Raw genomic sequence first — 26,995 nt, forward strand, 5'->3', positions numbered from 1 at the left:
TGTCTCTACTCTGCTTTATATTCTGTATTCATTGTTTCTTTGAAGATATCACCACCTCATCAACAAAAGAAGTCAGAGACCTGGGCCATCTTACTTCTTAAAGATTTCTTGAAACCACCCATGCATTTCCTTTCCTTCTACCCAGATTTAGTTTCGTCCTCCCTTGCCTGATGCCAGAACAATTTTTCTTTTTAATTTTAATTTGGGATTACATTTTTGCTCTTCCATGTTAGCACAGTTTTTCTTACAATCCAATGTAATTACTTCTTTGCTTTGGTCAAAATCAAATCTTCTCACCACCATACATAAAGCACTTGGTGATCTGGTCCCTTGCTACTCTCATAGTCATCTTTCGCTAAGCCTAATATCTAGCCATACTGAACTACTGGCCCTCTCCCTGAATCTGACATGCTCTTTCAAGCCATCATATCTTTTTATGCTCTGGAATGTTCTTATGCCTATGCCACTGGCAAACTCCGTCATACCTTCAAGTTTCAGCTGGTGCTATCTCCTCTGTGAAATTTCCTATTATGCCACTGGGCCAACCTCCATGACTACAATAACTACACTATATTCTAGTTGTTTGAACATCTGTTTGCCATTAGTTTCTAATATCCATTAGGGCAGAGACTTTGTCTTTCCACCTTTGCAGTCCTTAAACATAGCAAATGCTAATCAATCTGTGGATCACATGATTGAGTTTATGAATGAGTTCCTTTCCCTACAAGTGGCATCTTCTATTTCGCACAGGAGAGGGAGCTATGCTCTCTCATTGCCCTACAGGATATTCCTATTTAACATTAACTGAATGTCAGCAATATAGGACTAAGGCCTAGGCAGGAAGGAATCTGACCAACATGTCAATTTCTAGTGCATACACAAAATTTTCAGAAAGCCTCTTGGAATAGTTGGGGCTTCCAAGCACATGTATTCATGTTTAGTTGAATCTGAAACATATATTTCAACTCTAAGGATGAACAACTAAGAACTTGCAGATTAAATCATTTTATAAAATATGTGATAGTAGTAGTTATTTTACAATAGATGTTTATTGGTTTAAAGACTTTTTACTTTTGACACCTATACTGAAGCCATTACAATTTTGAAGGAAGGCTTTATTTTTTAGGAAAGACTACAAAATGTGGAACATCTTGGTTAATAATATAAGAAGATTAAGTTTGCTAATAGTAAGAAAGCATGTTATATACTAGAATTTCAAAAATGAATGGTTGCTGTATAAAAAGTAGAATTATAAGGTAATGTATGTAAGCCAGGGTCACATATTAGCATTATTCCTGCATTTGTTGTAAAGGGGAGTTATAAAATATTTTATAAGAATGGGTCATCTCTATTAACATAGTGCTTCAAAGAAACACTGACAAAAGGCTTTCTGTATCTTAAGTAGAGGAGAACAATGCCAACTTATTTCCAACTTCCAAAATGTTTATTAAAGATGGCGACAGCAAAAAGACAGTTGGTAAATAAAATTTGCCTTGTTTATTTTCTTCTTACTCAACTTTATGACTTTTGTCTTTCTTAATCTACATTGCCTAATTTAGAGTTAATTTTTCATGATCCTGGTCCTCATTTGGGTTTTCATTATGAATCTAACAGGCTTGCATAAAGAGGTGGGAGTAAAATGAAAAGTCCCCACACCCAGAAACCCTGCTTTTCCTGCAAAGATAATAACTGCCCTCAGGAACATCTCCCTGGCTTACCCAGTAGGGTCTGACAACAGAATTTCTTCCAATCAGAGAAAAATTCCATATCGGTATTCTCTCAAACCACTTCTCCTCTAGCTCACCACTATGTAAATAAGCCGATACTTAGAATAAACAGTTAGTCTTACAACTAGAAGTTCATGTAAATAAATACATGGACACAAGGAGTAGTTCTTAGTAACACAGATATCTAGACCCAAAAACCCTCCAACAGAGGCCCCTGTAACAAAATTGAGGTGCTTTCTCCCTGGGACAGGTCAATCACCACACTCTGGTACCCTCTTTTCTCACCTGGTCTGGATGTGAGTGGCTGTGATATGACTGCCCTTTCTAGACTTCCCTAAAATACTGAAGCATTTCTCATGTTCAATTGTAATTAGACATAGTCACTCTACCCTCGCCTACCACAGCATAAAGTAGGGTTCCCATGTGTGTATGAAAGGTGGATGAGAAAAAAAGTTACAGTCATTAAGACAGGTAAGCCTAGAACCAGCTCTAGTCTTCAGCATCCAAAGTCATTGGGCTTTCTTGGCCTCCCCTGGTGGCTCAGGCGGTTGAGTGACCTGCTGTGAAGCTGTCCCCAGCCTCTGCAGTGCCGGTTCGATCCCCGCCCACCTAGGAGCAACCCACATGGCGCGGCTGCTCCCCTCAGCAGTGTATTTCGTCAGTCTGCCTGTTCTGTTCCCCACTCTGTCTCTGGTGAATCCTCTCACCCTCCTGCCCATCTGGCCTGTACCCCAGTTCTTGTATATATATATAAAAAAAAAAAACAATCCTCCAAAGTCATTGGGCTTTCTTAAGAGCTCCTCTCTTGTAGCTTGATGGGTCATTTGCCTGAAGTCTTCCCCCACTCCCACTTTTTCCCATTTTCTGGAACCAGTAGGGTAAGGACTACTAATTATTAACAAAGGAGGAGTAGGGGACACTCCTGGAGTTGCCAAAAGCTAAAACTGTCTGCCAAAAACTGTCTGACTGGTGACAGACAGTTACTAGAAAGTGATGGTTTATTTCTCAGGTTGGGGCGACACTACTGAAAGTTTAGGGCTCTGACAGGCTAAGGAGATACCGTTTGGAACTTCTGTCCTGGTTTCTCCTCTTCAAGAAGTCGTGTGTGGGGAGATGTGCATGGATGGGCATATTAAATGTGTGTTGTTACACTAAAAGAGAAGTTAATAGAGTAATAGAACAAGATCTGAAGAGTAATTTGGTGCAGGAATCCCCAGTAAAGGGTGAGGTGGGTAAGGAGCCTGGGGTGCTGAGTCACACAAGTTAAACTATCCATTAAGCCCGGATAAGGATTAAGTATTTATAAGCCTGTGGTGTTTATGGTCCTATGAGGTTTTTCTTTTCTCCTCTTAGTTTCTCATCAAACTTTCTCTTTGAAGAACTCCCACTTGATCTGAACCTGGTCTGGGTTTACATCGGAAGTGGGCCCCCCGGGGTCCAGGCAGAAGCCAAACTTCAAGGGCCCTCAAAACTCACCCTGTTGGTACCCACCCGGGCAGTCACATTCCATCCACTCACACCCAGACTGATGGCTCCTACCTGCGCCTCCTCCAAACAAGGTGAGTGTAGCAGCCGGCACCTTCTGCTTCCGCCAGTGCAACCTCACGCGCTGCGCTCCGGGAGGCACGAGTAGGGAGGGAACCAGGTCCGGACGTCCTGTCACCAAAAGCACGAGTCCTTTCTCTAGGCTGGGCTCCCTTCTTTGAATTCACTTAAGGACCAGGCTGTGACCTGACAACCCGGTCTGGGGTGCTTCCTCAGCCCCGACTTAAGTAGCTAGAAACCTCAGACCACACATCTGAGGTTCAGCTGCTTTGACCCCCTCCTCCGGCTACGTAGAGAGAAGGGACAGGTGAGCGAGAAGGGTACCCCCGCAGCCACCCACCGCCCCGCACTCCCAGGAGCTCCTGCGCAAACCTAGGGAAGCGGTCCGGGGTCTGGTGGGGCGCGAGCGCGGCTGGAGAGCGGGGAGACCCCGCAGATCTCACGAGGACTCTTGGGGGATCCGCTACCACGGGCTTAGGACTGGATGGATGCCTTGCTTGGACGCCTCACCTGGTCTGCGGGCACTGACCAACACGTTTGGTCTTGGAGACCAGATCCGACGGTGTGGAGGAAGTTTGGGGAGCGCTTCCCCAGCCCGCCGCCCCCGCCCCTGGCCTCCCCGCGAGCCCGGCGGACCTGGAGAGGCCGACTTGTCCTTTCGGGGTTCACGTGGCCGCCCTAGCCGAGCCCTCGACGCGGACAGGCCATCTCCCCGAACTGGGCCGTGGGAGCCGGGTCCGTCTCACCTGGCGCGCCCGGCTCGGTCTCACCGTGTGCGCTCGGGTCCCCTCGGAGCGCCGGGGCCAGACCAGCCGCGCCCGTTTCCACCCCTCCCCGCCCCGCCCGGCTCAGTCCCGCCCCGCCCCGCCCCGCCCCAGGACTGGGAATCGCGGTGGCGTCTTCACCCCCGGCCCCGCCTCCTGGGCCCATTGCTGCGGTGGGAGCCGGAGGAGCGCGCGTCGCGGGCCAGCCTCAAGCCCCGCAGGAGCCGTTCCGCGGTCCCGCCTGGGGGGACGTCGTGGCCGCAGGTCAGAGCGAGGAGGGCTTCTCCGGGGCTCCCCGGGGGTGGGCGCTCGAAGGGCCGGGCTGCAGGGGAATGCGCCCCAGTTCCACCACGTTTTTGAGGGGAGGTGAATTCTAGCCTTAGACCTCTTACACCTCCTCCGATTTTAGCCAGAGGCTAAAATGTGCCCCGTTAGGGCCTATCCTTCACCCCAACAAAATTCTGAGAGACAAGAACCTTCAGGACCTCGTATGTTGGGTGATCTACTTTGCTTGGGCCTAGGGAATCTCTCTGGAGCGCCTCCTGGCACCGGCGCAGAACTTTAACTTTTTAAGAGTCCAGGCTAAGGGAAACTTCACCCCTCTCTTGAGACCAAGTTGGAATCCCTGTGGTCATGATTCACCCTTCCCTCAACCCAGAGTCACCACGCTAGGACTTCGCACGGGAAAAGTGGCCTGATGGGGCAAGAACCAGGCAGGTCTGTGTTCTCTCCCCTGTTCTGCCACTGCCTGGGCCTTCACTACCCTGTGGTATGGTTGCAACTTCATTTCAGGGTTGTTGGACCAATGCTGCTGTGTAAATCTTTGTGGCTACCCACCTGCAATGAGGGGTTGTTAAGCATGCCCACGTCCAGCTTCAGGTTGCTCCCACAGCCTGGCCAGAAAGCTCGCTGCCTGTTTTTACAGGTTGAACAGCAAGCTGCACAAGGTGTTTGGGTTCCAAAGACAGGCATAATGCTAGAGGGGAGGGGCCGGAATCTTAGAACAGGGAAGGATCATGTTGTCACCACTTCAACATGAACAGCCTTTCCGCTTCAAACATCCAGAGTCATGCTTTTCACCAGCATCTTCTGGGCTTCCCTAAGGACAGAAGTTATGTCATGTTGATTTTGTATCAAAGGCCAACATCTGGACATGGGATGGAGTGGGTGGGATGTTGAACATTTAAGGTATGACAGAACTCGGGTTTTTTCATTTGTTTAATGGGATACGGTGAGTGGGAATGACATCACTCCCTGGGTTTCCTTCTTGGGACACATAACTTGTCCAGGAGCCCTAAGGGTTTAGTTGTTGATAAGGGCTTTTCCTTTCTCCACTAAGTAGTTCCCCAGTCACATCCCAATCTCCAAATGCCTTCAAGTAGGATGCCTTCACTGTGTCATTCAGGAGACACAGTCTAAGTGCTCTGCTGCCTGTTTCCCTGGGGCATTTGCTGGCTTGGGGAGAGAGCAGAAAGCCAGCACTAAACACATAAGTACCCAGCACTTCATCCCTTTTGAGTTTGCCCAGGGAGCCAAGCTCCAACCCACCCTCTCCATAATTTACATAAAGGCTGCCACCTTTCTTGCTTTGAATTCATTATTATTTTCACTTTTGCTTTGGGCAACCATGTTAGGAGGCGGAAAGTTCCAGTATGCTTACTTCCATAGCCAGAAGGGGAAACCAAGATCCACACCAGATAAGTAGCCTGCCAAAGGCCACACAGTGTGCTGGCCTCAGCCCAATATGATAATCCCCAGGCTAGACTCTGTCCAGGAAACACACACTGTGGGAAGCTGGGGAAGGTTGTCAATTAATCTTAGAAGATAAAACCCAGAAGGCACTATTTCTGTTTGCTTTGTTCATCATTTAATCTCAATGCCCAGTATATAGTGGGTTCTCATCACAGGCTTAGAGAATGAATAAATATTCTTAGGAAGAGTAAGTTTCCTACTCTTTGATATCCACTGTGGCTGTGAACCAACCCCATGCCTTGGTCCCCAGGGGCCAACCTGGGTACTGGCCTGACTTTCTGGATGATGGGGCTCATTCTCTCTGTCCTTTGTTTTTTCCAGGGTCTCCACTTTAGGGTGTCCTAACACCTGAGCCTTCTTGTCATTTTCATCATGGACTTCTACCTGGTGCTGGCCTGGACTCTCCTGGTTGGGCCATGGATGCCCATGGGTGAGTACAGATTAGAATAGAAGCATGACTAGCAGCAGAGGAACCCAGCATCTTCTGGGTTCCCCTAAGGGCAGAAGCTATGTCATGTTGATTTTGTATCCCAGGTCCTTAGCTAACACAGTACCCTGCATATAGTAGGTCCTCGTTTCAAGCTTGTTAACTAGGTGGATGAATAGTAGAATGGAAAATTTTACCAAGTACTGAGAATTAGGGAAACTTCAGCTGCTTTGTCAGCATAGGCATTCTTTACGATCTGGGAGACTGGAGCCTTCAGGACCTGGAAAGTTTGGGAGATCTTTTTCACTTGGGCCTAGTGAATTTCTCTGGAGCTCTCCTAATACCAGCACCACACACAATACCAGTCCTGTATTCCCTCTCTCTCCTCAGTTTTCTTTCTTCATAAAGTAAGGACTCCGATACCAAATAGAAAAAGACTGATTAGATACACAAACAATAAAGGATGTTGGGGTCAGATTGGAGTCAAAGTTGAAGGGAAGCCCCGATGTTTTAAAATAATATGATAAAAGAAATACAACTAATATGATCCATAAGAGTTGTAATCTTCAGCTTTGCACCATTTTACTAGACTCTGAAACCATGTTCTGTAGTCTGGGTCTGCGGGGGTAGGGGTGGGGGGTGCTTAAGGCTCCCCAAGTTAAAAGCAAAAAACAAAAAAAAAACAAGTCTATGATCATGAGGGGTGGGAAATGGATGACCAGGAGGCAGAGAAAAACTTGAGGAATGACCTGTCCTGGCTGGAGGTGACAGGATGCTGAGAGGGCCCCTGCAGCTTCTCCTTTGCCAGAGCTGCTCACATTTGTATCCCTTTGAGCCCCCTTCTTGCCTTTACCTTGGAGTTTCCTTTTCTCCCTAGGTCTTGTTACTTATTCCCAAGAGGCATTCTCCCAGGACTGTCCCTAGAGGCTCCCTCCCTGTTCTGCTGCCAGTTCTTATTTTAAAGATTCCAAGTATATAGCCGCCCTAGTTCCTGTACCAAGTCCCAGATCCTTAGTTCGGTTTCTTGCTCAAACATCAAGGCATGAGTCATTTTCCCTCCATGACCCCCTGGTGAATGAGTGAGTGTGTGTGTGTGGGGGGAGGGCACACAGATGTGGAGGAGGAGGGCAGAAGTAGCTCTGTGATTCTGTCCTTAGTCTGAGTAGGAAGACAATCAGAGGAATGGGTCTTTTTCTCTGACTGATGAGAGTCCTTTTCTTTGCTCTGTTCTCTGTGCTATAGCAGCCTTGTTTGGGGAAAGCAATCTGTCTGATCATCTGATCTACTGACCATAAGGACTCCCATTTCACTGCTGTTTCTAGACCTTTCCCTCTGCCTTCACTGTCTGAACTCTTTGTTCAGTAGTTTTCGAAGAGTAAAATAGAGTGAAGGGGAGAAATTATTTTGGGGTACCTGATGCCCTCAAAGAGGAGGGAGCAAGGTTAGCCATAGGACCAGCCCAGTCCCTGATCCCACCCAAGAAAATGGGGAAAAGATCGGCTGAACAACAGGTCACAAAATAGGAATCTGTGGCTACACCCTTGCCTTGGGCTCTGTGGAGAGCTGGCCTCTCTCCACACTGCCCCTGCCCAAGGACAGATCACAAAATGACAGGTCCTTCAATGGGTGAAAGAGTGGCTGGCTCTTGGGGTGTGGCTGGCTCTTACTCAGTATGATGTCTTAGGACTGGGAATCATTACTGTCCTGCTGTGACACCCAGGGGCCTGAGGTGTGAGAAGGTTCCTGAATCTCCTTCCCCATTGTCACGGTTCCTCAGCCTCCTCCTCTCCAAGGCCATTTGTCAGCATACACCGCACCTAACTGTATTATGTTAGTGTTCCCTGCTAAGTCTCCCCCACTGAGCAGCTTAACCATTGGGCTTGAGTTTGGAGGTCACTTTGCCCTGGTTAGCTACCTCTTTCCCCTAATTTTCACGATGTGCTGGATGTCCACTTTCTGCTGCTCTGCATGCCAAGCTCCCAGGACCCATATCCTGTAGGCCTGCCTGTCCTCTCATGCACTGACTTACTGACCTGCCCCTTCCCTCTGTTCTCACACAGAAGCTCAAAACCCCATTTTGTGGGAGGTGCAGCGATTTGATGGATGGTACAATAACCTTATGGAGCACAGGTGGGGCAGCAAAGGTAAGTGAGAACCAAGTGGAGACAGTAATACCCACCACTAAGGGTAAGGGCTGGCAGGTATCAGCAAAAGCCTCATCCATTTCTAAGGTTTTATATGGTATGATGGGAAGCCTGGGAGAGAGATCACAGAGCCTCCCTGAGGATTCATCCTTGTTCCAACCCTTTCTCCCCCAGGTTCTCGGCTGCAGCGTTTGGTCCCAGCTACCTATGCAGATGGTGTGTACCAGGCCTTGGGAGAACCCCACCTACCCAACCCCCGAGACCTCAGCAACACTGCCATGAGGGGCCCTGCAGGGCAGGCTTCCCTACGAAACCGCACAGTGCTTGGGGTCTTCTTTGGTGAGAGCCTCAATCTTTGGGGGGAGGAAAGTTGTTTGAATACTTCTTTATCAGATGGAGTAGGCAGGGAGTTGAGAGAGCAGTGATGGAGAATCTGAGAGATGGGATGACAGTGGGAAGTGAACGGGTGGGATAGAAGTGGAAGCAAAGGGGTTAAGGGAGGCATAAGTTTGTCCCATAGTGGGGATATGAGAGATAAAAGGGGTATTCCCCCTCTAACCTTCAGTGTTCTCAGCTGTTTGTGGGAGTTCAGGTAGATGCAGGAACAGGAAAATAACCTGGTAGGGATGCGTGCTAGTCCTGTTCTCACTCTACCCCTCTGGCTTCTAGGACAGGCTCAGGACAGTGTTCTGATTCTGGCTAAAAGGCTGAGGGAGAGTGGAAATAGAGGTGCTAGGACCTCCTGTGCCGTGTCACTGTAGGTTGTCGGTTCCCAGCAGGAATGCCCAGCTCCAGGGTGCCCACACTTACTCCCCAGTGTCCAATATAATACATTGAGGCTGGCAAGCCTTCTGGGCAGGCTGCTCCCAGGTGCATGTTGAAGCCGGTGCTGGCGGCCCGCTTGCCTAGGCACACTCACTGGGCACCTCCCAGTTACCAAGGAGAAGGCCAAACTGGCAATGAAAACAGTTTGGACCAGGGTGTAACAAAGGCTTGGGAAGGGGTGGGGAGGTCAAGGCTTGGACTTGCCCGTAATGCCGAGTTTTTTCAAGCTTCAGGGGGAGTTCCTTCAGGGGGCATAGGTGCCTGACTTAGAGAGGAGAGTGGCCCACAACGGACCCTGGCGAGCCCTCCCCCATCCCCGCAGGCTACCACGTGCTTTCAGATCTGGTGAGCGTGGAGAGGCCCGGCTGCCCCGCGGAGTTCCTCAACATCCCAATTCCCGCCGGAGACCCCGTGTTCGACCCTGACGGGCGCGGGGACGTGGTGCTGCCCTTCCAGAGGAGCCGCTGGGACCCCAAGACAGGGCAGAGCCCCAGCAACCCCCGGGACCCGGTGAGACGCGGCAGGCGGTGGTGCGCGCTGCTGGCGCGAGGCAGGTGGAGCCCTGGGCCGGTGCCCGGCAGGGCTGGCTGGGGAGAGGCCACCCCCACTCCCGACAGGCACACACCCGGGCGCCCCCCTTTGCCGCCGCGGCTCCCCGACCCCTGCCCTCCGCCCGCTTCGCCCCGCAGACCAACGAGGTGACAGGCTGGCTGGACGGCAGCGCCATCTATGGCTCCTCCAACTCGTGGAGCGACGCGCTGCGCAGCTTCTCCGGGGGGCAGCTGGCGTCGGGGCCCGACCCCGCCTTCCCCCGGGAAGCGCAGGCGCCGCTGCTCATGTGGACCGCGCCGGACCCCGCCACCGGCCGGCGCGGGCCCGGGGGGCTGTACGGTGAGGCCGCGGGGCGCGGGGGGCGCGGGGGGCGGGGCGCGCAGGGCTCCCGGGAGGGCGAGCTGGGGCTTCTGCGCGGCGGGTCGGGGCCCCCCACCCCCGCCCCCGAGTGGCCCCGGCACTGAGTCCCCGCCTGCGTCTCTGTGGGGCGCAGCGTTCGGGGCGGAGCGGGGGAACCGCGACCCCTTCGTGCAGGCGCTGGGCGTGGTGTGGTTCCGCTACCACAACTTGTGGGCTCAGAGGCTGGCGGACCGGCACCCGGGCTGGGGGGACGAGGAGCTGTTCCAGAATGCGCGCAAGAGGGTGATCGCCACCTACCAGGTCAGTGGTTCTCCCGCGCGCCCTCAGTCCTGCTTCCTGGGGTACTCTGCTCCACCTCAGAGCCCCCCCTCATTCGTGGACAGTGCCACCCAGAAGCACCCTTCCCCAGAGGACACCCCTTCCCAGAGAGCTACTGTCTAGGAATAGACCCTGAAGATGATAAGGAGGCAGAGTGATACCATACAAGAGATTCTATTTGTGATTATTATTTAGATCCATCCCCATCCCCTGATCATTGGGGGCGGGGGTAGGGATGGGGGGACACCCCTCTGAGACGCTCCTGTTTTAGTTGCCTCTCCATGACTGCCCCTGCCTGCTTTGCATCTTTTACTTAAGCATCTGGGCCCCTCCTAGTGAGACTGCTCCACCACTGGTCTCCACTTTCCTTCTTTTAATGCTCAGAATATAGCCATGTATGAGTGGCTGCCCAGCTTCCTGTGGAAAGTGCCCCAGGAATATGCAGGTGAGGGGTTGGGGAGGGAGGGTGAGGAAGCTTGCAAACAATGTTTTGGAGGGAGAAGGAGACATAGGGGTGGGGAGTGGATAGTCCAAGGCCTGAATTTTACACTCCTGTTTCTTCTTCCCTTTTCCCAGGATACCAGCCATTTCTGGACCCCAGCATCTCCCCAGAGTTCCTGGCCGCCTCTGAGCAGTTCTTCTCCACCATGGTCCCCCCTGGCATCTACATGAGGTGAGGGAGGTGTTCCAATGTTTGAGTCAATGGACAATAAATCTGTCCTTATGACAGGATTGAGCCTGAAGTGGGTCTGTTCCCCCAAGAGCAGTGAATATGGAGAGGAAGAACAATTGTTTAAAAAGATAGACAATTCTGGTTTTTAAGCATGTTTAAGGCCAGTTTCTTGCAGCTGGTATAGATATTAATCCCTCAGTTAAAGATGAGCTAATTGAAGCTCCAGCTGTGAGTCACAAATCCTACTGCTCTGAGCCTCAGGTCTTGACACTTTAGCTCTATGCACAGAACCTAGGACTCATCAGCCTGGGGTAAGAGGGGGGAGATTACAATAAAAATGTATGAGAGCTGACAAAAAATATTAGCTTCAAAATAATTTAAAAAATAATAAAATGTGTATTAAAAAGTATGTCATCTTATTGTTTACTATTGTATTATCATTTAGAGCAATTCATAGGTTAGATTTTCTTACTGTGGAACAACGTATGGATATGAATGATGATGGCCAAGAAAACATAGCATTTATCTATAGTCATGTAATTAAAAAAATTCAAAATCCTTTTTAAATGTTTTAACATAAATATGTCTCTCTGGCACACGAGAGAAAGATAGCAAGCAGTGGGTATATTTTTAGATGTTTGGTCTGATGTGGGGCCAGGGACCTTCCACAGATCAGATGTTCAGAACTTACCAGGACCACCCACAAGCTCAGGAATGCAATGATCTGAGCTCCTGATGTTAGGACCCCAAGATCTCAATCACTGCTTCCCTCCTTGCATTTCAGAAATACCAGTTGCCACTTCCAGGGGGCCCCCAATCAGAATTCAGATTTCCCCAATGCTCTCCGGGTCTGCAATAGCTACTGGAGCCGGAGCCAAGAGGTCAGGACTGGGGGCACATATGTGGGTGGATATATGTCTGATGGTGATGGTGATTGTGTGTGTGTGTGAGGGTATGTGGTGAAGGTGGGCTATAGGGCTGAGGCAGCCCACTGGGATGGACTGGGTAGAAGAGGGAACCTGGGGGACCTCAGCCCTCTCCCCTACCAATGTCTGAGATGACCAGGTCAAGTCAACCTTCTACCTCAGGGCTGTGTAAGAGCCAGTGAGGCCTGTGCAAGTGTGGCTCTACAATCATTGCTTCTTCTGAGGTTTTTCTTCTCCTATGACAACTCTGGGTCCCCTATAGAACTTGAAATACCCCAGCCATCCAGCCCCCAAGGAAACTTCCCAGTGAGACACACCCAGGGTAGTGTATGTGGGAAGGTGGAGAGTGGTTAGGGGGCAGCAAGGGAGGGAAGGAGACTGAGAGTTTACCAGGAATAATCTGTCCATACAGTCTGTCCATTACCCAGACCAGTATGGGTAAAGAGCATTGGCCATAATTTAAAGCAAGATGAGATACTTTGTCTACACATGATATGTTTATAAGAGGGGAAGTGACGTAGCAAGAGAGAAAGGCATAGAACAGAGTCATGGGTTGGATTGAAAGAGACCTCCATGTCCTCCTAATCCCATTTTATTATTTTATTATATTACTTTATTAATCCCTAATGCCCTTTTAATTTGTCAGAAGGACACTGAATTCAGAGAGGTCCTATGACTTGCTTATGGTCACACGGCTAGTCACTATCAAAGCAAGAACGATCACCTAGATGTTCTAGTGCCTTTGTCAACCATGCTGTCAGATCTCCTAAAATAAAAAAAGTAGGGTTTTAGATCCCTTGTGTATGTGGAGACCTGTCTCCCAGCAACATGGTCTTTGAATGGGGACATCACTCACCCCGAGTGAAGGCTCCAGCTGCAGCAGAGGAATGGGAGCAGACGGCAGACTGGATGGACCCAGAGACATGGACTGTGGGGTGGAGGGAGCCTCTGGCCTCATTAACCATATATCGCTCTTCTCCCTACTCTCAAAGCACCCGAACCAACAGAGTGCTGACGATGTAGTTGAGCTGCTTCTAGGCATGGCCTCCCAGATTGCTGAGCGAGAGGACCATGTGGTGGTTGAGGACCTTCGAGGTGAGACTGAAGCTGTCCCTCCAGCCCTCAGGGCCCCGACCCTTTTGGAGGGCCTTTAGCTGGAGCTCCAGAGCCAGGCAGGGAGGGGTACCCAGGGTTGGGAGCCTGTGCTTTTTCACCCCTGAGAGAGTATCCAATCCTCTCCCTCTGGGTGGCTCAGGTCACCCTGGGGCTGCTTGGGCTGGAGGAGCCATGGTCTCCCTGAGCCTCCTCAGACTCTCTGGTATCTCATCCCTAGATTTCTGGCCTGGGCCACTGAAGGTTTCCCGCACAGACTACCTGGCCAGCTGCCTACAGCGGGGCCGGGATCTGGGCCTGCCCTCTTACGCCAAGGCCAGAGCAGCACTGGGCCTGCCTCCCATTACCAGCTGGCAGGACATCAACCCTGCACTGTTCCGGAGTGATGGCACTGTGAGAAGGGGTCAGACCCAAAGGGCGGGGTGGGAGGGTCAGGGTACACTGGCCCCAAAACAGGGAAGACAGGCAGCAAGATACAGACACTGGAGACAAACACCAGTTAAGAAGGGCAGGGCACAGCCAGGTCACTTTTCCCAGTATCACACATGAGGGTGGAGATGACCAGACCAGCAGGATTCGGCTTTAAACTTTGTAACGCAGCAAACATCTCTTGAGCATCTGTTGCATGCCAGGCACTTAATAGGCATTCTCTCATTTACTCCTCCCAACAAACCTCTGAGCAGGTGTAGAAGGGCAGGAACAAGCCATACTTTGCCCACTGATAGACAGGCTGCCTTTGGAGAGTCAGCTGTCATACCCTGAACCATCACCTGGACAAGTGGCATTACTGCCAGCCAACAGGCCATTTTTGGCTGCTTTACCATCTTGGCCCAGCAGTGTTTCTACAGTTATATGCCTGTTTTATTGCATTTTGCCCTAACTTTTATATAAAATTGCTGGAAAGTGGAGAGTCAAAAGGCTGATGAAGTGTCATGTGCACGGGGTTTGTAAACTTTATAAAATAAATATAGATAGGAATCCCCAGGCATACCAAGAATAGCAAATCTTTTGCTTCAGCTGGACCTTGTTGGAATTAAATTGGTCCAGTGCTTATTTACACTGTGGAGAAAAAAACTAAAGTAAAGAGTGTTAGTCATATATTGGTGAAGATTGTCCCTGGAAAGTGATGGAGCGGCAAGGATTTGATTTTTTCAAATCTCTCTCTCTTTTTTTTTTTTTTTTAGCTTGAAAGAATAGAAACCTTTTAATACATCATCCTACCATTCAATTTTTGCACCGATTTTGCCCCTCCAACTTTTATACCTTTTTAAGAATGAGCTATAGAGCAAACTGCCTGCTTGCTTTATTCCAGCTTTATAAAATAGGCAGCTGAATCTGTGAGAGGTTTCCCATAAATGAGCTCACTTATGTAAAGCACTTAGCGAATAATGCCTAGGACACCATGAGTGGGTTACTGGTGCTGTCATATATTATTATCCTCATTTCCAGAGCGAACCCTGGGAGCCACCCCTTTGCCCAAGGATTAGTGCCAGGTCCTTGCTCTCACTCTTGTCCCTTCTTGGCACCAGGTGCTGAATGCCACAGCTGCCCTCTACAACCAGGACCTTTCCAGGCTGGAGCTGCTCCCTGGGGGCCTCTTGGAGAGCCATGGGGACCCGGGACCCCTTTTTAGCACCATTGTCCTTGATCAGTTTGTGCGGCTGAGGGATGGAGACCGCTACTGGTTTGAGAACACCAGGAATGGGTAAGGCCTGCCCGGGTCAGATCCCACTTCAGCCTGGGCCCTAGATCCTCTGCCTGTAGTCAGCTTCCATAGGCCCTGGATTCCCAACTGGCCCCACCCCTCCTGCACCCTCCTCTTTTTTCATCTGGGTCTCTGGGCCTGGGGAATCTACATGTCTCTCCCACCACAACAGCGCCCCACCTCACCCACCCCAGGCTTTTTTCTGAAGAAGAGATTGCTGAGATCAAAAACACTTCCCTGCGGGATGTTCTAGTGGCTGTCACCAACGTGAACCCCAGTGCCCTGCAGCCCAATATCTTTTTCTGGCATGCAGGTAAGTGGCCAGGGGGACAGAAGGGGCTCAGGGTCTGGAGCCTTATCCCTCCTCTGCCATGGGCTTAGTTCGGTGCAGCTGGGCCATAGCCTCCAAGGGGGAGTGAGCTATGGTTTTGTCCCTGGGAACTTTGGTCTGAGCCCCAAGGTGGCCACGTACAGCTATGTAGGTTCCTCTCTGCCCGAATGCGGGGAGGACTGAGACTCAGAGAGACCTGGTGAAGAGTTCATGTTTGCCTGGGATAGGGGTGGGACTGAGTGTAACATCGAGGTCAAGTCCAGTGAGGATGTTTTAATACCTACAGCAGTGATGAAGTGTGTGTGTGTGTGTGTGTGTGTGTGTGTGTGTGCACGCGCACGCACATATGTGCATGTGAGGGAGAGACAGAGGTTGAGGTTCACCTTTTTACCCCACTTATTACCCCAGGAGACAAACACCACACTCTGGGTACAATAGCAAGAGTAAGCAGCCCCTCCCCTCTGCTACCCAGAGTAACCTTCCTTCCCTCTCTGCCACCCTAACCTCTTCAGTGGTCTTATGCCAGAGCCTGTATTCCAGCTCCCCCCAAGGACTCTAACTTCCTCTGCCTCCCCAGGAGACCCCTGCCCACAGCCAAGACAGCTCAGCACAGAGGGCCTGCCAGCCTGCGTTGCCCCTGTCACTCGGGACTATTTTGCGGGCAGTGGATTTGGTTTTGGAGTCACCATCGGGACCCTCTGCTGCTTCCCCCTGGGTAAATATGATGGGCAGGGAGGGGCCAGGTAAGAGGTGAAAGCTGGGAATGGTGTGGTTCTGGCTGGGATAACCAACCTGCAGAGAACTGGTCCTCTAGTCACATGAGGAAAACATCAGACAGGAGGGAGCATAAGACTGTCTCACCTTCAGATAAGTCATCTCCAAGGAGAGTTGCCTCCTGTTCTCCTGGGGTCCCCTTCCAGGGCCCAGATTGCAGCAACCTCTATGAATCCAGTCCACTGCTATTTGTAGGTGTGGGTGTGGAGGAATGTTAGAGGTGAATCCCTGCCCGAGAACCAGGGCTGGGACAGATGGTTGAGGCAAAGGCTTGGACTTGGTTTTCAGCAAGGCTGGTACAGGGTGGGGGTGGTGGTTTAACCAGAATCCTGGTATAGGTCCCTCTTTGGCACAAGGACTCTCTGAACTTAGTCTCTGGCTGGGAAGCACCACCCAGAGTTCTCCCTTAGACGGCAGAGCAGTCCCGCTAAGGGAGCTTTGCAGTTTGGAATAACTGAATGGGCAGACGTAGCTGGTGAGAAAAGCCTGGGGTCTTGCCAAGGAGAGGGCCTGGGGAAGGAGCTGCTTGATCTTCCCAGAACCCCACCTACCTCTGAGCATTTTACTGCCTCTACCTCTCAGTGAGTCTGCTCAGTGCCTGGATTGTTGCCCGACTCCGGAGGAGGAATTTCAAGAGGCTCCAAGGCCAGGACCGCCAGAGCATCATGACTGAGAAGCTCGTGGGGGGTGTGGAAGGTAAGCCTGAGGCTGGCCAGGGTGGTGGTGGGGAGGACATGGCCAGTCCTCCCCGCCACCTCATCAATCTAAGCAAAGACTCCCCTTTCTAGGCCCGTAGGGAGGCCAAGGTAGGCGGAAAGAGCCATAGGGGCATTAGGTAGATGTTCGACCTGGAGTCCTTCAACCTCCATGGCACCTTCTCATGGTCCCAAAGTAAGGAAGTGTAAGAGACTTGTGGCCTACATAAGTCTGTATTTCACAGGGTTACTGTGACTTTCAGTTCTCCAGAAAGGGTTCAAGATTCCAACCCTCAATTCGTCTTACCTAGACCTTCATTAAGTATTTCTCCGTTGTCTGAAATTCAAGTTTAAAACGAACCGAGGATTGGAATCTTGGTTCCATCACTATAGTCCATTGGACCTTAGACAATTTTTTAAATCTCTTCAAAGCTACTTTTTTTCATCCATAGAATAGGATAATAATAATAACACTTAGTTCAAAGATTGATGAAGAGTAAGTGAACTTGTTCACACGAAACACTTGATACAGTGTTGGGCACTTAGTAAACACTCTAGGAAATGGTGGTTATTATTTTTCTCATGGGTTAAAGGAGCAGCAGGACTGGTGTGGAGGGGAATGACCTGTACAAGTACCCAAGAAGTAACCAGGAGATGTCAAGCCCTTGAGCTAACCCAGCTGACTCAGTCCTGTCTCTCCTCAGCAATGGAGTGGCAGGGCCGCAAGGAGCCCTGCCGTGCTGTGCTGGTGCAGCTGCAGCCTGGGCAGATCCGTGTGGTGGATGGCAGGTTCTCTCTGCTTCGCACCATCCAGCTGAAGCCCCCGCAGCAGGTCAACCTCATCCTGTCCAGCAACCGTGGCCGCTGTACCCTGCTGCTCAAGATCCCCAAGGAGTATGATCTGGTACAGCCCAGCTGGCCCCTGGCTCCTTGTCCACAGTCACTGCCAGGGAAGTAGCCAGGTGTTAGGGAAGGAGCACTGGGCCAGGCAGGGTTTCTGGCTTCTAGTGCCTGACTGTACCTGATGAAGACATAAACTTGAACATATTTGTCCTGTGAGCCTGTTGGATGACATGATTTCTGCAGTCCCTTCTAACTCTTACAGACACAGTCTTTCTGCTCCGTTTTTAAGGACACCCTAGAAGGCTCTGGCTGGGGGTTCTTAGAAGAAGCTGGGCTTTCTTCCCTGCCCCTTGATTGCAGGCTCTAGTGAATTGTTAAAGAGGGGAGCTAGATCAATGGCTGGTCTTTGGCTCTGACTCTATCTGACTCACAATCCCCTCCATCAGAGGATCTGCTTCCCTGCCTGCACCTCCTTTCTCCAATGTGAAATACAGAGGGAAGAATGGCTTTGGTTTTGTATGTGCCCTTGAATGTTACATCTGCATTTGTAAGCAAGCCCCTGAGCCTCACCAAGGCCAGGAGATAATACCTCTGTTGTAAGGGCATTGGTTCAGCAACCCCCGAAAAAATTCATATCAAGTTCCTGGTCTCCAGAGGCCTTGACAAATGATTGCTCTCCCTACTGTCACTTCTATAGGTGCTGCTATTTAACCTGGAGGAAGAGCGACAAGTTCTGGTGGAAAACCTTCGGGTGGCTCTCAAGGAGAGTGGGCTGGACTTCCAGGAGTGGGAGCTGCGGGAGCAGGAGCTCATGAGGGCGGCTGTGACACGGAAGCAGAGAAGCCAGCTCCTAGAGACCTTTTTCAGGCACCTTTTCTCCCAGGTGTGGATTTGGGATCAGATTTGTCTGTCCTTGCATGTCTGCCTGGGGTGGGTGTCTATATCTGCATGAGGCCATGGGGTGAGTCCACGGAAAGTCAAAGATCCTGAGTTCTCAGCTAACAATCAACTCTACTGTGATTTTGACCAAGTTGCAAGGACATTTTCCTGCCCCATCCCAATCCCATGTCTAACTGTGAGACTCCAGGAAGGGGCTTTTCTGCATGTGTCACTTCTTTCTCCCCCAGCCTGCCCAGGCTTTCTGCCCTCCCTCATCTCAACCTGCCCAAAAGCCTGCAGATACATAGGGTAAGACAGTCAGTGTGGGGCCAGCCCTTGCTTACCCCTCCTAGGGAGTACAGCCTCCAGAGCCCTCCATGGGACATTAGTACCCACCTTGCAGACTTATGAGAACTATTGGGAGATGTGGAGAAGCAAGATAGGAAAAGAAGTGAGAGGGCTTGGAACAAAAATAAAAGCAGCCTTGGAGCAAAACAGAGTGGAGAGGCTTGGGAGAGAGAAGATACATTGGGCACGAACCCCCCACTAAAGGAGCCTGTCGCCCCACTGGGGAGAGGGGATGTGCACATGAAGAATGATCACCAGTAAGAGGTCAAGGAGCTCAGAAAAGGTAGCTAGGCTACAATCTGACATAAGGTCATGGTGGAGAAAAAGATTTGTCAAGGACTCAAAGTTGGAAGTTTTGACTCAGAAGAAAGAAGTAGGGGGGACTGAGCAAAGGTGCCTCATTAAAGGAGGAAAAGTTAGTGTTTGAGGAGAAGGAGCAGAGTTGGCCAGTTAGAAAGAGGATTCATGAGCAAAGCAACCATTTACTGCTAGTTTACTATGCTCCAGGCACATGGCTTCTATCAGTTAGTCCCCAAACAAGTTGAACTTCAGTATGCTCTAGAATGGAAGGAGCCCCCACCTGGGGTGACTCATTCCAGGTTCCTGGGCTGGGCACCCCTACCCAGTTTAGGACCCATCTAGGCTGCAGGAATTCCCTGGACTGGTGGGTGAGGGTGTGCTATTGTCTTCTGTAGGCAGCTGCCAGTGTGAATTTCTTCTCTCCAAACATTTTCCATTCAACCTCTCATGTTGATTCTCACAATAACCCTGTGAGATAAGTAGGGCGGGTGAGGAAATGAACACTAGACAACTCAAGAGGCTTGCCCGAGGTCACACAGCAAGCTGGTGGCAGAGTTAGGACATGAATTTGGGTCTCTTGCCTCCAGCTTCACGCTCTTTTCACTAAAACAACTTGTTTGAAGCAACAAGGTTTACTTCATGAAAGCATAGCCCGGCTTGGATTAGGGGCCCCCAGCTGACAGGCAGGAAAGACAGGTGCTGTGGCCTGTGGCCTGCCTGTTTCTCTTGCTGATGCCGGGGCAGCGTCTGTTTGGACATGGCCTAGGATGAAAATTCTCTTCCTGAGTCAACTTTCTGTCAACCCAACTGAGATTTTTTTTTTCTCAGTCAGTACTCTCAGATGTAAGTAAGAGCAACCTGCTCGAGCTGGCATTGACTAAGGTGCAGTTGACTGAGGAAACAGGGGTATCTCAGAAATTATAATGGGAGGACTATGACCTGGCCTGGGAGGAACCAGGGGAGGAATTGCTGACCATTAACAAGGCCACTCCTTTTTCTCTGTGCCTCTGCTTTACCCTTTTTGTGTCTCTGAGCATTTGGAGGCATGGGCTGGACCACAACTTCTGAATTTGGTTTGAGAGACCTGGGGTCTCTCAGTCTCAATTCTAGATCCCTTTGGGTCAAATGTGCATCCCTGGTCCTATCAGCTAATGAAGAAGGCCAAGGTTTTGTAGAATAAACATGATCCCAGGGACCACCCAGGGGCTGATGGGGTAGTGTTTGGGTGGGAGTGTGTGCTGGGCATAAACCTTAAAAGGTGGCTCCTTCAAGCCTTCACTGTCCTTCAAGTCAAAGAACTTGTCTCCTTCTCTCCTCCCCCATCCTGCTGCCTGCCTGCAGGTGCTGGACATCGACCAGGCGGATGCGGGCACCCTGCCCCTGGACTCATCGCAGAAGGTGCAGGAAGCCCTGACGTGTGAACTGAGCAGAGTCGAGTTTGCTGACTCCCTGGGCCTCAAGCCCCAGGACATGTTTGTGGAATCCATGTTCTCTCTGGCTGACAAAGATGGCAATGGCTACCTGTCCTTCCGGGAGTTTCTGGACATCCTGGTGGTCTTCATGAAAGGTGCACTAACTGTCCAGATGGGGAAGCTGACCTATTGGAGATGGGGAAGCCCTGGGGGCAGGTCTCCAGCCATAGCACACATCTGGGAGCACCCAGTTAGAGGTCATAAAGCAGAGTGACCCCTCGCTGTGTTCAGCTGTGGGACACACTAGTGTTAGGCCCTGGGATTCAGGCAGGTGCTGGGGCTGTCCTCATCGGGTCCTCCTTCTCCCAGGCTCCCCTGAGGAGAAGTCTCGTCTTATGTTCCGCATGTACGACTTTGATGGGAATGGCCTCATTTCCAAGGATGAGTTCATCAGGATGCTGAGGTTGGTCCTATGAGACAGCCAGGAGAGCGGGCCAGGGCAGGACTGCCAAGGGAAAGAGGTGGGACGTGAACAAGAGAGCAGAGTTCTCCTGTTCCTCATGCGTATAACCAGAAACTGTTATAAGTAGAAGGGGGCTTGGGAATCAGCCAATAGGGCCTTTCCCTGTGGCTTGTGGAGGCCAGGTGGGATGGCTGGTGTGCCGTGTCTAGGCACAGGACCCTTGTCAAACCTGCGGCTCCCCTTCTCTGACCCCAGGTCCTTCATCGAGATCTCCAACAACTGCCTGTCCAAGGACCAGCTGGCTGAAGTGGTGGAGTCCATGTTCCGGGAGTCTGGCTTCCAGGACAAGGAGGAGCTGACTTGGGAGGACTTCCACTTCATGCTGCGGGACCACGACAGTGAGCTCCGATTCACACAGCTCTGTGTCAGAGGTAAGATAACCTGAGGGCAGAGCTGATTAAGCGGTAAGGCACAGAAGGCACAGTGCTTCTAGTTTATTTTTTAAATGCTTTTAGTTTATTTTTTTTAATCTCAGAAAAGGATGAATATAGTAATAATAAATTTGTAATAAATATCCAATCTGGAGATACACACACACACACACACACACACACACACACTTTAATGGAGGAAGGATGCCCAGGACCCACAAAAGTCAGAATGCAGCCTTGCTAGTGAGGAGGGGGTGGGGGGAGGGAGAGCAGGATGAAGTTGGGGAGAGACAGCTGCTGCAATTTTGCTTCCCCCTGCTCCTTGTCAAAGGCATCTGATTGGTGCCCAGGGCAGGGTGGAAATAATGTCTTCTGTAGCCCAAACTGGAGGATACTCAACTGAGTTGGCATGTGGGTGATGGGGGTTTGTTTGCCACTATATCCCTGGCAGAGTTCTTAGTAAATGACTGCTGAGTCCCCAGAGACTCACTTCTATTATCCCTCCCCCTGCTTCCTGCCCCACCTGTGTCTGACTCAGGAGGGTGGGGGCTAGGTCAGGGTGAGGAAGGGGCAGGTAGCAGGCACATGAACTGTTTGTGTCCCGCTCTGAGCTGTTTGGGATCTCCTTGGGACATGTTGAGACCAAACCCAGCCCCTCCCAGAATTCTTAGAATTTGGGGGAGCCTAGTAGCCCAGATGGGGGAGAGGGAAAGTTAGGTAAGACGTGGATAAGCCTGTGGTTAGGGCTTCCCCTGCCAAGGGGGAGAGGAGAGTTGGTAGAGTAGAGACCCAGGACTACTGTTTCTGCAGCTTCTCACCCTTCCCAGGCTTCAGGCACCTGGGTCTGAAGGCAGAGCAGGGTCGGATGCCTGGAAGAGAATCAAGCCAAAGTCCCCAGGGCTGTTCAGCCCCAGTTTAAGTGTAAAGTAGCATTGAGTAGTATTTTGTTTTGCTTTTGCTTCTTGTGCTTTGGTGTTTCCTCCAGATTTTATTTTGAGACATTTCAAACCTATATAAAAGATGCAAAAATAGTACAAAGAGCATCTTTTTACCCTTTGCCGAGATTTGTCATTTGTTCCCATTTGTGTCACCTTTGCTGTCTGCTGACCGTTTGGGGAAAATAGACATCTATACTTTGTTTTAAACACACTGGTTTCACTAAATTTAGCTTAATCACTTTTGGCCTCTGGGCTATATAGATCAGGGTAATCTTCAAGACTGGCTTAGCACTTGGAAGTGACCTAAAGATTCCCAAGCTTCCTGTGAGAATCTGGACTTGCCTTGTTCAGCCCAGAGAGGAAACAATGGAATGTCCCCCAACATTACATCGTGGACTTTTTCAAATTGAAAAATGGAAAAGAATGTTATAATGCTCTCCTGTGTATGCCTCACTTAGATTCTACATTAACTCCTGAGGGTTTTAAGTTGGAGGGTCTTTGGCAGGGTTACTGTGGTAGAATAGTCTTAGCAGGCAGGTTACCTGCGGTTCCTGAACTCTGCCCCATAAACCTGCTACCCGTCCTATGAGCGGTATTGAAGGTGTGTACATTCAGGGGAGCCTGCTCAGCCAATTTTGTTTTAGGCCTTTTCCTTGCTCTCCCCTGGCTAGATCCAGCTTCCATTGGAAGAAGGGCTGAGGTTGGGGCACTTTCATTAGCGAGGGACCTTATACAGTATCTGGATGGGAGTGTGTGGAACCCTTGCAATTGAGCCAGGCCCTGCTGGGTTCTGAGTAGCTCCCTAGCCAGGTTCTGTTACAGGGGTGGAGGTGCCTGAAGTCATCAAGGACCTTTGTCGGAGAGCCTCCTACATCAGCCAGGAGATGATCTGGTGAGCCCCCACCTGGGAATGTCCACCTTGGGCTGGGGTTGGAGCATTGTCTTTTGTCTGCCCTGAAGGACAGGGATCAGGGCCAACATTAGCCCATGTATTACCTTCATGCAAGTTAGAAGAAGGTGATTCTTACTCTAGGCAGAGCCCAGGGAGAGCAGACCAGCCCACACTTGCTGCCTGGGTCAGATGCACTTGTGAAGGGTGCAACTATATGTGATAGCCTTGGTCAGGACCCCGAGGATCTCACTGGGTCTCTGTGGGAGTCCTGCTGTCCCCTGACTGAGAGCTCTCACTTTCTCAACAATGTGGATCTGGAGGCAGACCAGAGGTACAGAAGGACCAAGTGGCTTAGGTGGCTAAGGTTCTAACTCCTGTTTCTATCTCCTGTTTGTTTTTGTTTTATCCTAGTCCCTCTCCCAGAATGAGTGCGCGCTGTCCTCGCAGTGACCCAGTGGTGGAGGTGACACCACAGAAACCGCAGGGTCCCACGGCCACAGACCCTCCTCAGGAGATTCGAAAGAGATTTGGCAAAAAGTATGCCTGCTGTTCCCTTTAAAGGCAGGCAGTTCACCCATCCCTTCAGCATACATTGATTACTTGGTGCCAGGCACTATAGTAAACACGGGGGGTGCAGGCAGGATGACTAGTTCCTTGCCCAAGAATATCACAGTCTAATGAGGCAGTCTGGTACACTGATAATTACAAGAACCCACTAATGACTTTTACAACAGTGGTAAGAGCAAGGGGCTTTAGAGGTTAAGGAAATGTACAGCCCTGCCTGGGAGGTCAGGGAAGGCTTCTTGGAGGAGGTATCCTCTGAGACTCCAGGAAAGTGTGAGTAGAGAGCCTCTGGAACCCTTGGGAGTTGGAGCTACAGACTAGGCGGGTGAATGACCCTCTGAGTGTGATTGCGCACTGGGGTAGAGGGAAGTACATTCCCTGAAGGGACCAAGTAATCACTGGCGAGGCGATTCCTACATTCACAGACTGTTGAGGAGCCTTAAGGGTTCTAATGCTGTGTGGCTCGAATAACTTGGGGAGCCAGGCTGCCCTAGCGTTAGATTTTTTAGCCGCTGCCAAGGCTTCTTGTCCCCTAGGGTAACCACGTTCCAGCCCCTGCTGTTTACTGAGGCACATCGAGAGAAGTTTCAACGCAGCCGCCGCCACCAGACCGTGCAGCAGTTCAAGCGCTTCATTGAGAACTACCGGCGCCACATCGGCTGCGTGGCTGTGTTCTATGCCATCACTGGGGGCCTCTTCTTGGAGAGGGCCTACTGTGAGTTAGAGGCTTGCGATGAGCCACAAGCTTGGGGGGCGGGGCCTGCAGAGTGACAGCCCGGGGCAGGGCTTCCTGTGGAAAGCTTGAATGACCTTGGCTGAGAGTCCTGTGGTGAGTGGGGCAGACCAGGGCTGTGGTTGACCTCCCTCCGCAGTGTTTTCTCTGCATGGCTCCCTCTCACCCGCTTGGGGCTCTCTACAGACTATGCCTTTGCTGCTCACCACAAGGGCATCACCGACACCACCCGCGTGGGCATCATCCTGTCGAGGGGCACTGCGGCCAGCATCTCCTTCATGTTCTCCTACATCCTGCTCACCATGTGCCGCAACCTCATCACCTTCCTGCGAGAGACCTTCCTCAACCGCTACGTGCCCTTCGATGCCGCTGTGGACTTCCATCGCCTCATTGCCTCCACTGCCATCGTCCTGACAGGCAGGGCCTGGGAGTCCCTGGGATTCTTTGCATGTCTTCCCACCACCTGCTGCCCTCTGCCCCCCAAACCCTGTCCTCTCTACTTGCACTTAACTTGAATGTAAATCTTAGATGTCCTTCTCATGATGAAGGTAGTCTTGGTGAAGAACCCCTCTTTGCCCCATCAGTGCCTCTTCCCACATTTTGTAGCCCACCTCACCAGCCTCCAGCTGACAAATGAGTGCACATAATATGTGCACTTCCCAGTTTTTGTGTCTTAAAACAATTCTGTGAGAGAAACGAAAGGAATGAATAGCTAATGGTATAATTTCAAACTCCCATGGTTGTGATCACGGACATTGCATTTATGGGGTGTGGGGAGGAGCTGGAGGTTCATAAGAGATCAGAAGTGCAGACCCTTCTACCCTAGGCCAAATGGGTTGAGCCCTCCACCCCCCATCTGGGCTGCCCCAGGCTCACCCCCACCCTCTCTGGTCTTCCTTAGTCTTACACAGTGCAGGCCATGTGGTGAATGTGTACCTGTTCTCCATCAGCCCACTCAGTGTCCTCTCCTGCCTCTTCCCTGGTCTCTTCCATGATGATGGGTGAGTGAGTATATGTGTATATGGTGATGTGGGTGGGGGGTGAAAGGGGGAATATGATGGAGGGATAGAAAGAAGCAGATTATCTTGACCCGGGGGGGGAGAGTGTCACTTTGCAGGCTATGGGAGCCCCCAGCCCCAAGTGTGCAGAAAAGGAAGTGGTGGCTGCATGGGATACATGCAGGTCTGGAGGACCTTTCCGGTAGTCCTACACATCTCTCAGGGTTTTTCTTTGCTTTCCCTTTCCCACAGGTCTGAGTTACCCCAGAAGTATTACTGGTGGTTCTTCCAGACTGTGCCAGGTGAGACCTCTCCCTGCTCTATGAATTTCTAGGCCAGGCTCTGGGCTCCAGGCTGTGGGTTCTGTCTCCACAGGACAGCCTAATCTCACTGGCTTGGCTCTTACATGTGCCAGGCCCTACTCTCTGGCCCTGATGACTCTTCCTAGGCAATGGGAAGTTCTGTATTAAAGTCCTCTTGGGAGTTTGGCTGGGGTCATCCCATCTCTGAACTAGTGAAGTGGAAGTGAACACCCACCCCCTCAAACTCTCCCCGCATACCTGCTATGACATTGGCTTTGAGGAATTCTGTGCTCTAGCTGCATGGGGGAGGGGCCAGGCTTGTTGTCAGCTAGGCAGATTCTGCTCCACCCCACCCACAATTGTAGTCTGTCTTGACAAGTGTTGTTTAGGGGCATATTCCTAACTCCCTATAATCACCCATTTTAGACCTATTAGCTGTGAATCTATTCAAATGCTTCTTGAACCTATTTATATTTTCAGCCTGTTCCTTCCTTGGGGTAACACATTTTCTACACTGGCTCCCTCTGTGAAACACAGCATGGTTTTTTCATATATTTTTAATCCTGAAACGATCTGCTTTGAACTTCAGAGAGTGCTTGCTAATTCCTGCACACTAGGGTTTAGAGGATAAGGCTGTGTTTATGCTCTCCTCTCCGTTCAGGACTTTATAGGCTTTGGTTAGATCCCTTCTTAACCTTTGCTTTTCCATACTGCAGAGCTCTAATCGTCCTAATTTCTGCCTCTCTCCTCTTGATCACTTGAGGGACCATTCTGCCCTCCCCTCCCCCTGCACTTCCAGCCCTGGCTCCATTATTGCTTTCCCCAGGAAAATGTACCCCAGGCCTGGGATCCCCTGTGAGAGGAGATGTGTCCCACCAATTCCTGCGGACCCATGGGCATCTGGTGGTCCCACTCACTCTCTAACAGTGCCAGGGCTTGTGCTTTGTGCTGTGGTGGCCGAGGAAAATGCTGCAGCAGCATGGACCAAGCCTTGACTACCTAAGGGCTGGCCCTGCAATAATCCAGAATTTGATCCAGAGGACCCAGAGTAGCCACCCCGTACATTCACTCATTTATATAAGCATGCATTTATATAAGACCCACAATGTGCCAGGCCCTGCACTAAGCACTAGGATTCAGTAATGAATTAGCCAAGCCTGGTTCCTGTTCTTGTGGGCCTGAAAGTGGGAAAGTGACAGTTGTAAACAAGTAATGACACAGGTACTTGAAAACTAACAATCTTGACAAGGTCTGTGAAGGG

The 26,995-nt window shown here is 50.8% G+C and overlaps 1 protein-coding gene across 2 annotated transcripts in view; it reads left to right on the forward strand.

Moving 5' to 3' along the window:
- The first annotated feature begins 6,115 nt into the window (after positions 1-6,115).
- The window catches only part of DUOX1 (dual oxidase 1), a 28,712-nt gene continuing 7,832 nt past the window's right edge, over positions 6,116-26,995 (forward strand). Inside the window, exons 1-26 of one of the 2 annotated variants that reach the window (XM_037502403.2) lie at positions 6,116-6,218; positions 8,276-8,359; positions 8,534-8,698; positions 9,507-9,694; positions 9,874-10,075; positions 10,230-10,396; positions 10,799-10,859; positions 10,991-11,087; positions 11,872-11,968; positions 13,006-13,108; positions 13,347-13,519; positions 14,656-14,831; positions 15,026-15,144; positions 15,740-15,877; positions 16,519-16,632; positions 17,336-17,535; positions 18,172-18,357; positions 20,343-20,568; positions 20,783-20,876; positions 21,132-21,307; positions 23,068-23,137; positions 23,549-23,674; positions 24,238-24,416; positions 24,621-24,851; positions 25,336-25,435; positions 25,685-25,734. In XM_037502403.2, the coding sequence (XP_037358300.1) occupies positions 6,161-6,218; positions 8,276-8,359; positions 8,534-8,698; positions 9,507-9,694; positions 9,874-10,075; positions 10,230-10,396; positions 10,799-10,859; positions 10,991-11,087; positions 11,872-11,968; positions 13,006-13,108; positions 13,347-13,519; positions 14,656-14,831; positions 15,026-15,144; positions 15,740-15,877; positions 16,519-16,632; positions 17,336-17,535; positions 18,172-18,357; positions 20,343-20,568; positions 20,783-20,876; positions 21,132-21,307; positions 23,068-23,137; positions 23,549-23,674; positions 24,238-24,416; positions 24,621-24,851; positions 25,336-25,435; positions 25,685-25,734 (3,580 nt within the window). In that variant the 5' untranslated portion in view covers positions 6,116-6,160. Of the gene's footprint in view, positions 6,219-8,275; positions 8,360-8,533; positions 8,699-9,506; positions 9,695-9,873; positions 10,076-10,229; positions 10,397-10,798; positions 10,860-10,990; positions 11,088-11,871; positions 11,969-13,005; positions 13,109-13,346; positions 13,520-14,655; positions 14,832-15,025; positions 15,145-15,739; positions 15,878-16,518; positions 16,633-17,335; positions 17,536-18,171; positions 18,358-20,342; positions 20,569-20,782; positions 20,877-21,131; positions 21,308-23,067; positions 23,138-23,548; positions 23,675-24,237; positions 24,417-24,620; positions 24,852-25,335; positions 25,436-25,684; positions 25,735-26,995 lie in introns of those variants that run through there. The other variant, XM_037502402.1, reaches the window with a different exon arrangement.

Source organism: Talpa occidentalis, unplaced genomic scaffold (assembly GCF_014898055.3).
Source record: "Talpa occidentalis isolate TD23 unplaced genomic scaffold, MPIMG_talOcc4v2.1 talOcc4.11, whole genome shotgun sequence".
In the NCBI taxonomy this organism is placed as follows: domain Eukaryota; kingdom Metazoa; phylum Chordata; class Mammalia; order Eulipotyphla; family Talpidae; genus Talpa; species Talpa occidentalis.